The following is a 15,296-nucleotide window of genomic DNA, read 5'->3' on the forward strand; positions in this document are numbered from 1 at the left end:
AGGGGGGAGGGGGGGGGGTTGTCGCATAGGGGGGAGGGGGGTAGGGTTGTGTTGTAGTAGGTGTACGTAGACATGCAAATGCAGAGGGCAAAAGTGTGAGTATTGCCTAAACAAGTGTCCCCTGTGTAGTCACCATGAAGGCCAATGAGGTGAAGAGGAAGCCCATCACCAGCCTGACGTAAGGTCCATGACCCATCACCAGCCCAATACCCTGCCAGAACGACATGAGCTCTGACCGAGGGCGAGACGACTCTATAGCGAGAGGGAGAGAGAGAGACCGACAGAGACCGTTATAATATAAAAATTAACCTAATAATTTGGTCAAATGTGTTTCAACTTTAAGTCTGTGGGTTAACTGGCCTGGGAACAGTGGGTTAACTGGCCTGGGAACAGTGGGTTAACTGGCCTGGGAACAGTGGGTTAACTGGCCTGGGAACAGTGGGTTAACTGGCCTGGGAACAGTGGGTTAACTGGCCTGGGAACAGTGGGTTAACTGGCCTGGGAACAGTGGGTTAACTGGCCTGGGAACAGTGGGTTAACTGGCCTGGGAACAGTGGGTTAACTGGCCTGGGAACAGTGGGTTAACTGGCCTGGGAACAGTGGGTTAACTGGCCTGGGAACAGTGGGTTAACTGGCCTGGGAACAGTGGGTTAACTGGCCTGGGAACAGTGGGTTAACTGGCCTGGGAACAGTGGGTTAACTGCCTTGTTCAGGAGCAGAAGGACAGATTTTTACCTTTCAATCCAGCAACCTTTCGGGTTACTGGCCCAATGCTCTAACCATCCCGCCTCTAACCGCCAGGCCACCCCCGCAGCCTCTAACCACCAGGCCACCCCCGCAGCCTCTAACCACCCCCGCAGCCTCTAACCACCCCCGCAGCCTCTAACCACCAGGCCACCCCCGCAGCCTCTAACCACCCCGCAGCCTCTAGCCACCAGGCCACCTGCTGCACCTTAGAGTACGTTTCCTAGTAAACCCTCAGATCAGCTGTTAAGAGCATCAAGCCACCAAGGCCCATAATCATACGAGACAGTAACAGCGTACTGCATCAGCACCACACTGCAGAGCTCAATGAAAAAACATCCACATTATCCAATAGGTACATTGAAATTAAATGACCCAAAGTGAACCCATAATACCGCTGAAATATCAACAGGGATGTGTTGAGGGATGGTAGATTTAAAATAAAACAAAATGGTGATCCTGCCTTTTTACCTTTCTTCTCTTTGACTCCGAAGAACAGCACCACGGCACAGAGCACGTAGATGGAACAGATGGCGCCGGAAGCTATCATGTAGGCTGTTTTCTGTGATCGAGGAGAGAGACAACAGGTCAGTAGACTATAGTAACCTACGACAGTACGTCTGGTATAACGAACATATACTGGCTTTATCGTGTGTATATATATATATATATATATGTGTAAAACGATCTGTATTTGTGAGCTCAAGTTATCTTCATGAAGATACAAGTGTGTAGACGAGATGGGAGGCTACGGTCGGTGTACCGTCTGGTCCAGGGTGATACCGGGAGAGATGACCGTGGTGTTAACTTCCTGTCCCAGCAGCAGGGAGGAGTTCAGGCCCTCTGTTGTTATATTGTCGCCGGGGGCTACGGGGATACAGGGTGGGTTGGCCATGCCCACAATCTGACCCTGGACGGCTGTGCCAATCACAGTACCCAGAACCTCCACCGTCATTCCTGATTGGGACGAGAGGAGCATACAGATGACACAAACCAACCAATGATCAGCTTTCAATTTTGTCCAAACATTGGTAGAGCACCGGTGCCTGTAAAAACACCAGGATAGTGGGCTTCATTCCCAGAACCACCCATAACGTAAACATCGATGCATGCATGGCTTAAGTCGCTTTAGATAATATAATATTCTAAAACTGCATATATTATACGTTTATACTGTGTATTATTGATTAAGTTGATTGGGTCCTAATATCCAAATGCACAGACTAAGTTACCAACGGCAAACACCACTATCGATAATTCAATGCAGTACTGGTTGATGGCGATATGAGCGTATCGTAACGGTTTATCCTAGCTGTTAACACACGTTCCTGTAGGGACAACTCTCGGACTCAACTTAACATACTGAATAGCCTGCCGATGGGGTTTGTCATCATAGTCACACTGGTTAGACAGGCTTAGGCTCCCAGAGGATTCACACCCAGTGGGCCACCAATCAACAGTTGTCTGGCCTTCACAGAGCCTTCACAGAGCCTTAACAATGAATGCACACAGCTGTAGTGTTATTTAATGAACCTGATGATATAAATGCTGCTGATAATGGGAAACAGATTGTCCATATATCAGTGCCCATCACTACTACTACCTAGTATGAAGTACACTATTTGGTCATGTATACTAAGTAGTGTCTAGGTAGTGAGTGAGGTAAGTGTCCATGCATGAGGGGACTTACTGTAAGCAGTGGCAGAGTCCCTCTCCTTCTGATCTTCACTGATGAACATGGTGAGAGCCGAGTAGGGCACATGGAAACACTGGAGAGAGACAGAGAGAGAGACAGAGAGAGAGAGAAAGAGACAGAGACAGAGAGACAGAGAGACAGAGAGACAGAGACACAGACAGACATGTGACATTAACATGTATCCTAATTATAATTTATTTTTTTACTGATGATTGTATTGTTCTATACATCTGGTCCAGCTCTTGTAGGCCGTCTGGTGTGTGAGTGAATGTCCCCAACCGCTGCTCTACCAGTATGGTGTTGTAGCCAGTAGACTACAGTACTCACTGTCTGAAGGGTCTGGAAGAGGCAGTAGAAGACCAGGTACCAGATGACCTTCCCATTCTCAATCACAGGAACATACCAGATGAGGAAGTAACTGACCACGGCTAGAGGAGTGGAGAACAGGATCCTACAGGGATGGAGAGAGACAGAGGTCAAGTCAGTCGGAGTCTCACATCGTCACAGAGCAGTAACCAGTGTGTGACGAGGACAGCCATTATCTAACGATGAATTAGCTGTAGCGCTCACAGTGGGTCAACAGCATTCAGCCTCTGGGTTAGTAAATAAACCATCTCTCGAAGGATTCACTAAAGCCAAGCGAGGATTACAGAGCAGAAATCTGCATCCAAGAAGTGTGATACCAAGTGTTGGACACCTCATTCTTCTGGAAGCAAAAATGCACCTCGATGAGAACGGGTCCGTTTCAATAGTCTAGAGACACGTCACCTCGTCTCCTCCATTAGAACTGATATAGGCCTAGCTTTAAGAACGGGTCCGTTTCAATAGTCTAGAGACACGTCCCCTCGTCTCCTCCATTAGAACTGATATAGGCCTAGCTTTAAGAACGGGTCCGTTTCAATAGTCGAGACACTTCACCTCCACTGATCTGATATTGGAGACAAGGACAGACAAGGAGAGGAAGCCATGTCAGACTTCTGAACTGCACCTAATTCTGTCTGTTATTCCCCACTAGTACACAAGGGGGCGGCAGGTAGCCTAGTGGTTAGATCGCGAAGGTTGCTGGATCGAATCCCTAAGCTGACAAGGTAAAAATCTGTCCTTCTGCCCCCTGAACAAGGCAGTTAACCCACTGTTACTAGGCCGTCATTGTAAAATAACTATTTGTTGTTAACCGACTTGCCTCGTTAAAATAAAAGGGTAAATGTAAATACATTAAAAAACGAGGGGAAGGCATTCCTACAGGTCCTTAGAAACCATCAGCTGTCACTCAACTCCGTCCTTCACCACTGCCAGAGATGTATTTCCTCACTTTAAACATCATGTGTTATGAAAGGGCTGTGTGAGAAGTGTGTCAGACATAAATTAGGAGATGTTCCTATATTCTCCATGGACACACCCTTCTACATTCTCCCTCACCTCCCCCTCTCATGTCCACTCAGATACTCCCCTACACCAACCCCCCCCCCCCCCCCCCCCCCTCCTCTCGTGCTACAGACAGATCCTCAGACACTCCCCCCCCCCCTCTCCTCTCGTGCTACAGACTGATCCTCATATACTCCCCCACCTCTTCTCTCGTGCTACAGACAGATCCTCATATACTCCCCCACCTCTTCTCTCGTGCTACAGACAGATCCTCAGACACTTCCCCCCCCCCTCTCCTCTCGTGCTACAGACAGATCCTCAGACACTCTTTCCCCCCCCCCGCCCTCCCCTCCTCATGGGCCACACTTTCCCTTGGCACTCCAGACCACGGTGATGTCATCCCTGAGTAATGCGTCACTCAGTGAGAACGGAGGAATGTCTGTGTGTAACTTCCTGTCCCAGTTATGGACTTCCTGTGGCCTGATCGACACGCTCCAACAGAACAAGAGAGAGGGGTGTGGAGTGTGTGTGTATACATCTGTCCAATGGAGTTAGGTTTCCCCGAGCAGGAAACGCTTGCATCATATCCGGTCATTGATTGGCTAAAGAGGATACGGTGGAAGCCACGATCTCAAAATCACGCACGGACAGGAAATCACATATGGGAACACAATACGCCATCATGTACAACCTCAACCCAGTGTTGATGACAACAGTCCGGCACGGCGGATTAGGACACCCCCCAAAAATAAAACCATGAAACATTCCTTCAGATTTCAGATTTGTTTGGCTACTTCAGGTTCAGCCTGTTGGAGATGCCCTAAGTGGGTGTACCAAAAACGACCAAAAAGTCCCCAAAAATGTTTCCTCGTCTTGTCTCCTTTTCTTTAAAAAATCACTAAAAGCACTAACACATTTTTTTTCTCTTTTAAACTTAACAGGTGGAAAAACACCAAAAAAAGTTGACGTTATTTTTAGTACATTGATTAGTGCATTGATTAGTGCATTGTCGGGGATTAGAGCAAGAAAGTGTGCATGTGACACTAAAACTGAACTTGGATTGGCTCAAACTTATTTTGGGACCTACTTTCACATCCACAGTAGAGTTGTCTCCTAAAATCACTGGGCAGCTGCCTTTCCTAATGGGACCTAGTGGTCGTTACCTACAACAGGTCCAACAGACCTTACAGTGAACTGCTTACTTAAAAAGCCCTTAACCAACAATAGCTAGGCTATATACAGGGTATTACGGTACAGAGTAAATGTGGAGGCTATATACAGGGTATTACGGTACAGAGTCAATGTGGAGGCTATATACAGGGGGTACCGGTACAGAGTCAATGTGGAGGCTATATACACAGGGTATTACGGTAGAGTCAATGTGGAGGCTATATACAGGGTATTACGGTAGAGTCCATGTGGAGGCCATATACAGGGTATTACGGTACAGAGTCAATGTGGAGGCTATATATAGGGTATTACGGTACAGAGTCAATGTGGAGGCTATATACAGGGGGTATTACGGTACAGAGTCAATGTGGAGGCTATATACAGGGTATTACGGTAGAGTCAATGTGGAGGCTATATACAGGGTATTACGGTACAGAGTCAATGTGGAGGCTATATACAGGGTGTTATGGTACAGAGTCCATGTGGAGGCTATATACAGGGTATTACGGTACAGAGTCAATGTGGAGGCAATATACAGGGTATTACGGTACAGAGTCAATGTGGAGGCTATATACAGGGTATTACGGTACAGAGTCAATGTGGAGGCTATATACAGGGTATTACGGTAGAGTCCATGTGGAGGCCATATACAGGGTGTTATGGTACAGAGTCCATGTGGAGGCTATATACAGGGTGTTATGGTACAGAGTCAATATACAGGGTGTTATGGTACAGAGTCAATGTGGAGGCTATATACAGGGTATTACGGTAGAGTCCATGTGGAGGCCATATACAGGGTGTTATGGTACAGAGTCCATGTGGAGGCTATATACAGGGTATTACGGTACAGAGTCAATGTGGAGGCTATATACAGGTGGTACCAGTACAGAGTCAATGTGGAGGCTATATACACAGGGGGTACCGGTACAGAGTCAATGTGGAGGCTATATACACAGGGGGTACCGGTACAGAGTCAATGTGGAGGCTATATACAGGGGGGTACCGGTACAGAGTCAATGTGGAGGCTATATACAGGGTATTACGGTAGAGTCCATGTGGAGGCCATATACAGGGTGTTATGGTACAGAGTCAATGTGGAGGCTATATACAGGTGGTACCAGTACAGAGTCAATGTGGAGGCTATATACAGGGGGTACCGGTACAGAGTCAATGTGGAGGCTATATACACAGGGGGTACCGGTACAGAGTCAATGTGGAGGCTATATACAGGGGGGTACCGGTACAGAGTCAATGTGGAGGCTATATACAGGGGGTACCGGTACAGAGTCAATGTGGAGGCTATATACAGGGTATTACAGTACAGAGTCAATGTGGAGGCTATATACAGGGTGTTACGGTACAGAGTCAATGTGGAGGCTATATACAGGGGGTACCGGTACAGAGTCAATGTGGAGGCTATATACAGGGGGTACCGGTACAGAGTCAATGTGGAGGCTATATACAGGTGGTACCAGTACAGAGTCAATGTGGAGGCTATATACAGGGGGGTACCGGTACAGAGTCAATGTGGAGGCTATATACAGGGGGGTACCGGTACAGAGTCAATGTGGAGGCTATATACAGGGGGGTACCGGTACAGAGTTAATGTGGAGGCTATATACAGGGGGGTACCGGTACAGAGTCAATGTGGAGGCTATATACAGGGGGTACCGGTACAGAGTCAATGTGGAGGCTATATACAGGGGGGTACCGGTACAGAGTCAGTATTTCAGATCAGTACCTGGGAATGGATAAAATACCCAAGAAAGGAAGGTACTTAAGACAACAGACGCAGCCACCCATAATGGGTACAGTACAGAACTGGTGAAGAGAGAGTGAGAGTACACCCCACCAACACATGCGTGTTATGTGATTAGGGGCGGGCGGAGGGAGTGTGTGTCAGGGTGGTGTTGTCTCCGGGACACAGAGCAGATGGTGGTTTACATTTAAGGAGTGGCGTGACCACAACCCACCAGGAATGTACTTTTACACAAATCCTCACCGGGAGCTTTAGCCTTTCTCCGCTCTCTGTGCCACATCAAAGCAGCACTGGGTAAAAGATCTCTGGGGAAGCCAACCCAGGAAAGAATGTGTTGTTTGCTCTCTATAACCTGTTAGTTCATATGCCTTAACACTGTGATATATAGGGACTAAAAGGCTGAGACAATAAGAAGACAGTGATATATAGGCCTAAAGGACGAGACAATGAGAAGACACTGATATATTAGGGACTAAAAAGACACCACAGAATAAATTCAACCACACCTTTGTTTCATTACAAAAAACTGTAGAGCTAACATTTGTCCTGTGAAGTCTACAAAATATATTGTAACTAACAGTTATACGACCAAGCACGTTAAAATGTTTTCCACATGTCTTTTAGACTATTAAACTACTCATTTAGAACCATGGAGCGTTACCACAAGTCGTTCCAACATCTGAAATCATCTAAAAAGAAACCAACAACTATTTCAGTCCAATCAACATAAAATAAATAGGATGTGGCTGTCAATGGTACTGATTTCTGTGTGTCTGTGTCTGTGTGTGTGTGTGTAAAACATGTTGACTCACCCTACTTGTTGAGAAACGCCAAAGCTATCCTCTTTAGTGTTGCCTGAACAGTTATACAGTACACACTTTCAGTTGTCTTAGGCTACCTGGCTAAAATGCATGCTAGGCTACCTGGCTAAACTGCATGCTAGGCTACCTGGCTAAAATGCATGCTAGGCTACCTGGCTAAAATGCATGCTAGGCTACCTGGCTAAAATGCATGCTAGGCTACCTGGCTAAAATGCATGCTAGGCTACCTGGCTAAAATGCATGCTAGGCTACCTGGCTAAAATGCATGCTAGGCTACCTAACTTCCATTCATGGACAACGTTAGCTAGTTAACATTTATCCTACGACATGTAGCTACAAATCATCTTCCCTTGACACTTTCTTTGGTGGGCCTGGACCATTCACAGCAGAGCTCATTCAGTTTAACTCAACACTGATTGGCTATTCATTTATTTTTATTATCACGGGAGGCCAAATGCTCACTGGCTTCCCTTGCATTCAATGTCACGAGTGGCAACAATGCCACTCTTTTTGACCAGGCAGCATCAGATATATGGGCTACAAATACTGAGACAGGGCCGGCGTTCGCCGGTGAGATAGCGTTCATTGATCGCCAAAGTCCTGTTTAAGATCTGCCTGTAAAATGTTTATTTTAGTCCATTGACTAAATGCTGCATCTTTATTATCCAAATTAAGGACAAAAAAAATAAATGTATTAAAATATCTAGTGTATGAAAATCGGAGTTTCTGAACATTGTGAAATTCTGAGATATATATATATATTTTTTTTTTAAAGGGTCAGTTGGGGCCATGAGACCATCTGCCAGTTCTGAACTGCTGTTAATTAACAGACTTCACTTTCACACAACGGTGTTCTTTTATGAAAGCTTCAGCTCCCAATTCTGGTTTGCCTGAAGAAGAAAAAAAAAAAATGTCCAATCAGCCTGAGTGCCCGGCCTATACCCCATGTGTCTTCCAAATTAAAGCAACACCAATCTGGAGGTGGACATAAAAAAAATAAAAAAAAGGTTAAAAAAAAAAAGTCTGGATCCGGTGCCAACTGCAAAGCCGACTACCATAGCCTACCCATCTCACAGTAGAACTGAGCCTATAAACCAGAAGCATATGACAGACACCCAGGAGTCAAATGACTTCCTCCCCTCTGCTAAAATAGTCCCCAGTGACTGAGGGGGGGGGTCAGAGTTAAACTTATTTAAAGTCAAGTAACTATTAGGAGATTGCTTAGCAAACACTTGTAGCGACATGCTAAATCGTAATTTAAAAAAGGAAGGGGTTAAACTCATTGAACGAAGCAGAGATGGTGATGATATGAAAACAAGGACTTTTATGACCTGTAATTATGATAGCAGAGCAGATGCTTGGTTACATTCAGGGAGTGGTGTGACCAACCCACCATAAACGACCAGTCAGGAGCCTGGTTCAGCCAATCTCTGCGCCACATCAAAGCAGCAGTGGTGCGTGGGTAATATCACCGGGGAAGCCAAACCAGGAAAGAAAGAAAAAAGCCATTTCACAACCGGTGTGATGTGATAATTGTGTTTGTTCTGTAACCTGTTAGTTCATATGCCTTGACACTGATATATAGGGACTAAAAGGCTGAGACAATGAGAAGCCACTGTGATATATAGGGACTAAAAGGCTGAGACAATGAGAAGCCACTGTGATATATAGGGACTAAAAGGCTGAGACAATGAGAAGCCACTGTGATATATAGGGACTAAAAGGCTGAGACAATGAGAAGACCACTGTGATATATAGGGACTAAAAGGCTGAGACAATGAGAAGACCACTGTGATATATAGGGACTAAAAGGCTGAGACAATGAGAAGCCACTGTGATATATAGGGACTAAAAGGCTGAGACAATGAGAAGCCACTGTGATATATAGGGACTAAAAGGCGGAGACAATGAGAAGCCACTGTGATATATAGGGACTAAAAGGCTGAGACAATGAGAAGCCACTGTGATATATAGGGACTAAAAGGCTGAGACAATGAGAAGCCACTGTGATATATAGGGACTAAAAGGCTGAGACAATGAGAAGCCACTGTGATATATAGGGACTAAAAGGCTGAGACAATGAGAAGCCACTGTGATATATAGGGACTAAAAGGCTGAGACAATAAGAAGACACTGTGATATATAGGGACTAAAAGGCTGAGACAATGAGAAGACCACTGTGATATATAGGGACTAAAAGGCTGAGACAATGAGAAGACCACTGTGATATATAGGGACTAAAAGGCTGAGACAATGAGAAGCCACTGTGATATATAGGGACTAAAAGGCTGAGACAATGAGAAGCCACTGTGATATATAGGGACTAAAAGGCTGAGACAATGAGAAGCCACTGTGATATATAGGGACTAAAAGGCTGAGACAATGAGAAGACCACTGTGATATATAGGGACTAAAAGGCTGAGACAATGAGAAGCCACTGTGATATATAGGGACTAAAAGGCTGAGACAATAAGAAGACACTGTGATATATAGGGACTAAAAGGCTGAGACAATGAGAAGACCACTGTGATATATAGGGACTAAAAGGCTGAGACAATGAGAAGACCACTGTGATATATAGGGACTAAAAGGCTGAGACAATGAGAAGACACTGTGATATATAGGGACTAAAAGGCTGAGACAATAAGAAGCCACTGTGATATATAGGGACTAAAAGGCTGAGACAATAAGAAGACACTGTGATATATAGGGACTAAAAGGCTGAGACAATGAGAAGACACTGTGATATATAGGGACTAAAGGCTGAGACAATGAGAAGCCACTGTGATATATAGGGACTAAAAGGCTGAGACAATGAGAAGACACTGTGATATATAGGGACTAAAAGGCTGAGACAATGAGAAGCCACTGTGATATATAGGGACTAAAAGGCTGAGACAATGAGAAGACACTGTGATATATAGGGACTAAAAGGCTGAGACAATGAGAAGACACTGTGATATATAGGGACTAAAAGGCTGAGACAATGAGAAGACCACTGTGATATATAGGGACTAAAAGGCTGAGACAATGAGAAGACACTGTGATATATAGGGACTAAAAGGCTGAGACAATGAGAAGACACTGTGATATATAGGGACTAAAAGGCTGAGACAATGAGAAGACCGTGGCAGCAAACACCTTGTATGCTAATCATAATAAAAGGCAAAAAGGTTCAACTCATTTTGAATGAGGCTTGTTGAATGAATGTTGATGTTTACATACAATGTGGGTAAAGAGATCAACGTCTGGTCTACAAGAAATTCGTCATACCTATTCTCAGTAACTGTGTACACACACACTTATTAGATCGATTAAATGCCCAAATCCTTTCTACTAAACATAGCTGTCAGGATAAGTGGACATACGGCTTCTGAAAGCTTAAAAGGGGGTCATCTCAGTAAAACCAGAATGGAATTCCTGGTAATGTTGACAACAGTCAAGATGTTGAAGTCACCGAGTTGTGAAACCCGAGACTCTTAAACAGTGCTGAAATCAGTAAACTAAAAAGACTGTGTGCTCTTTGACACAGCAGTCAAGGCCTTGTTATTAAAACCTATTATTAGGTGTTAGGAAATGGTGTATACAATCTGAACTAAGTGTATAGGCTGTGTATAAAGCTATGGGCTACTACTCCTATAGTAAAATCTAGACGTGGAGCACTCTGGGAAGCGTCGCTCGGCCTCGTCGTTCAGCCGCAGCAGCCTTACACTAGAACCCTGACCCGGGCTTCATGCCTTCAGCCCTTTTCTCTTGAACTGCAGTAACACCTTCAGATTCCTCAGCTTCCCTTTAAAAAATGCTACACAGACGCCTCTTATTGGTCCAGCCCACAACACACCACCAGTTTCAGCCAATCAGAGCACCCCTATACTCCCCCCTCCTAAAAAAAAAAAAAACACTGAAGTGTAGAGCGCGCCACTCCCCCCGCTTTCCCCTTTTCCTCCCAGCCCCTAGATCACATCTCATCTAGATCCACATCTGTTCTGAACCAAAACACTCGATTGACTATATTAGTCACTCATCTACCCTCAAAACACAGCCCCTCTCCTCTCCTCCCAGTTAAAGTATGAGACAGATCCTCTCAACAACTAGCTAGGGTCGTCAGACTGAACTTCAATCTTCCTCCTTCTTCTTTCCCCTCAGAATAGTTTAGAATAAGAATGCCAGAGAGAGAGAGAGATGAAGGAAACAGATTTGATCAAGCTGCATCCTGCCCGACCAGAGTCACTGAATTCCACTGCATCTTTTAAAAATCGGTCTACATGACTCGGGTTCCTCGGTGGGTTCAACGTCTCAGACAGAACCCCCGGGACCAGGGGGTTACACACCTGTTGCTTACCCCTGCATGTGTGCAGTGGTGTCTAAAAACACTATTTTGCTCAAAATGTGTGAACTTTACTGCATTTATAGTAGGAATATCAGTTTACAATAATATATATATATATATATATATATATATTAGATAACTAAAAGGACGTAGCACTTGTGTCCATCTGCCCCACACCCATCCTGCACTGATGCAAGTGGACTAGTCAGCATTGGGAAAGCATTCGTCACACAGCCACCCCAACCCCCTCCCATCCATCCATCCCGCTCAAGGCGCTTCAGGTTCCCTAATTGGACCTTCTCCCAAATGGCACCCAATCCGTCAATATGCACTATTATAGAATGTGGTGTTCATTTGGGACTAAGCCTATAGGAGGTACAGAGAGACACCTGGTGTTCTGGAACATCCTCTGAAGGGTTCCAGAATGCTACATGACCTACCAGAGGCACTGACAGACTGAACCTCGCACACAGAGGGCCTTTGACTGGAATCAGACCTGCCTGTCCGTTAGGGAATGAGGACCTCTCTGTGTAGGCCTGAGTGTATGAGGGAAGGTGCAGGAATATAGATGACCCAGTAAGGCCACAATCTAAAAACTTTATTACAAGTGATTTTGGTTCAAATCTCCTACTTTTCAGAATGAAATGTCACCAAAAGCCCCACCTTCTCAGCTCACTGGTCACCATAGCAGCATGTGCTCCAGCAGGTATATCTCACTGGTCACCATAGCAGCACCCACACGTAGCACGTGCTCCAGCAGGTATATCTCACTGGTCACACCCAAAGCCAATTCCTCCTTTGACTGCCTTTCCTTCCAGTTCTCTGCTGCCAATGACTGGAACGAACTACAAAAATCACTGAAGCTGGAGACTCATATCTCCCTCACTAACTTTAAGCACCAGCTGTCAGAGAAGCTCACAGATCACTGCACATAGCCCATCTGTAAACAGCCCATCCAACTACCTCATCCCCATAGTTTATTTATTTATTTATCTTGCTCCTTTGCACCCCAGTATCTCGACTTGCACATTCATTTTCTGCACATCTACCCCTCCAGTCTCTATCACTCCAGTGTTTAATTGCTATACTATAATTACTTCACCACCATGGACTATTTTTTGCCTTACCTCCCTTATCTTACCTCATTTGCACTCACTGTATATAGACTTTTCTTTTTATTCTACTGTATTATTGACTACATATTTGTTTATTCCGTGTGTAACTCTGCGTTGTTTTTGTTTGTGTCGCACTGCTTTGCTTTATCTTGGCCAGGTCACAGTTGTAAATGAGGACTTGTTCTCAACTAGCCTACCTGGTTAAATAAAAGGTGAAATAAATATATTTAAAAAATTAAAATACACAGAATATGTTCTTAACTGACTCGTTAAATTAAAAGGTAATATTAAAACAAATTAAAAAAGACAAAGAGAGTTGAAATGGAAATGAAATGGAGCTCAGCTGCATCCTGTTTCCATTGATCATCCTTGATGTTTCTACAACTTGATCGGAGTCCACCTGTTGTAAATTCAACTGATTGGACATGATTTGGAAAGGCACACAACCTGTCTATATAAAAAGGTCCCACAGTTGACAGTTTTATGTCAGAGCAAAAACCAAGCAATGAGGTGGAAGGAACTGCCCGTAGAGCTCAGAGACAGGTTTGTGTCGAGGCACCGATCTGGGGAAGGGTAACAAAAGCTTTTCTGCATCCATTTAAGATTCCCATAATCCTTAAATGGAAGAGGTTTGGGACCACCAAGACTCTTTCTAGAGCTGGCTGCCCAGCTAAACTGAGCAATCGGGGGAGAAGGGCCTTGGTCAGGGAGGTGACCAAGAACCCTGTGGTCACTGACAGAGCTCCTCTGTGGAGATGGGAGAACCTTCCAGCAGGACAACATTCTGGATGAGTTGCCACTCCTCAGTAAAAAGGCACATGACAGCCCACTTGGAGTTTGCCAAATGGCACCTAAAGGACTAACCATGAGAAACAAGATTCTCTGGTCTGATGAAAGCAAGATTGAACTCTTTGGCCTGAATGCAGTGTCACATCTGGAGGAAACCTGTCACCATCCCTGCGGTGAAGCATGGTGGTGGTGGCAGCATTATACTGTGGTGATGTTTTTCACCGGCAGGGACTGGGAGACTAGTATCGAGGCAAAGATTAACGGAGTAAAGTACAGAGTGATCCTTGATGAAAACCTACTCCAGAGCCCTCAGGACCACAGACTCAGGTGAAGGTTCACCTTCCAACAGGACAACGACCCTAAGCACACAGCCAAGGCAATGCAGGAGTGGCTTCAGGACAAGTCCTTGAGTGGCCCAGCCAGAGCCTGGACTTGAACCCGATGGCTCATCTCTGGAGAGACCTGAAAAGAGCTGTGCGGCGACCGTCCCCATCCAACCTGACAAAGCTTGAGAGGATCTCTCCAAATACAGCTTGTAGCATCATACCCAAGAAGACTCAAATCTGTAGTCGCTGCTAAAATGTGCTTCAACAAAGTACTGAGTAAAAGGTCTGAATACTTTAGAAAACATTTCTATAAATATATGTTTTGGATTACGGGGTAATTGTGTGTCATTACGGGGTAATTGTGTGTAGATTGATAAGGGGACAAATGTTAATTCAATTTAGAATAAGGCTGTAACGTAACAAAATGTGGAAAAAGACAAGGGGTCTGAGTACTTTCTGATGGCACAGTAGACGGAGACGCAAAACTCGGCCCTTTTAAAAAGGTTTAAATAAAGACGAAGCACAAGGAGGCATGTATGATTCTGCTGTGTAGATTCACCAAGACCACGTCAAGGAACTCTGTGGGAACCGCAAGGCAAGCAGAAACCTCTGTACTATCTTGGTTAAATAAAAATGTCGTTTGAAGATGTTTTTTTTATTTTTTTTGTCTTCATTTTAGCCCTACAGGAAATGTGGCTTGTTTCAGAGAATGTTTGAAGAAATCGTCACAGAAAGTAGTGTGTGTGTGTGTGTGTGTGCTCTGAGCAGTAGACAACTGCAGTAACCCTTTCAGAGCTGCAGCTGAAATCTTAATGAAGATGTACGCAAATCGTACCAGGAGGTACTTTCCCCAAAACATCAGACAATTACAACACAGGTCATAGTGAATGCATGCCAAGAAATGGCCTAACCATATCCACTTAGCACGCATTCACTACGGCCTAACCACTTAGCACGCATTCACTACGGCCTAACCCTATCCACTTAGCACGCATTCACTACGGCCTAACCACTTAGCACGCATTCACTACGGCCTAACCCTATCCACTTAGCACGCATTCACTACGGCCTAACCACTTAGCACGCATTCACTACGGCCTATCCCTATATAGTGCACTACTTTTGACCAGGGCCTATAGGGCTCTGTTTTAATGCAGTATGTTGGAATAGGGTGCCATTTG

The 15,296-nt window shown here is 45.0% G+C and overlaps 1 protein-coding gene across 1 annotated transcript in view; it reads right to left on the reverse strand.

Annotated features, from left to right (window-relative positions):
• Positions 1 to 15,296, reverse strand: part of LOC109883185 (sodium-dependent lysophosphatidylcholine symporter 1-B) — a 37,147-nt gene that overhangs the window by 10,725 nt on the left and 11,126 nt on the right. Inside the window, exons 4-8 of the mRNA XM_031789093.1 lie at positions 2,768 to 2,891; positions 2,435 to 2,513; positions 1,508 to 1,701; positions 1,216 to 1,306; positions 134 to 252 (exon numbers count right to left, since the gene is read on the reverse strand). Of these exons, the coding sequence (XP_031644953.1) occupies positions 134 to 252; positions 1,216 to 1,306; positions 1,508 to 1,701; positions 2,435 to 2,513; positions 2,768 to 2,891 (607 nt within the window). The remainder of the gene's footprint in view (positions 1 to 133; positions 253 to 1,215; positions 1,307 to 1,507; positions 1,702 to 2,434; positions 2,514 to 2,767; positions 2,892 to 15,296) is intronic.

The sequence above is a fragment of the Oncorhynchus kisutch genome, linkage group LG14 (assembly GCF_002021735.2).
Source record: "Oncorhynchus kisutch isolate 150728-3 linkage group LG14, Okis_V2, whole genome shotgun sequence".
In the NCBI taxonomy this organism is placed as follows: Eukaryota; Metazoa; Chordata; class Actinopteri; order Salmoniformes; family Salmonidae; genus Oncorhynchus; species Oncorhynchus kisutch.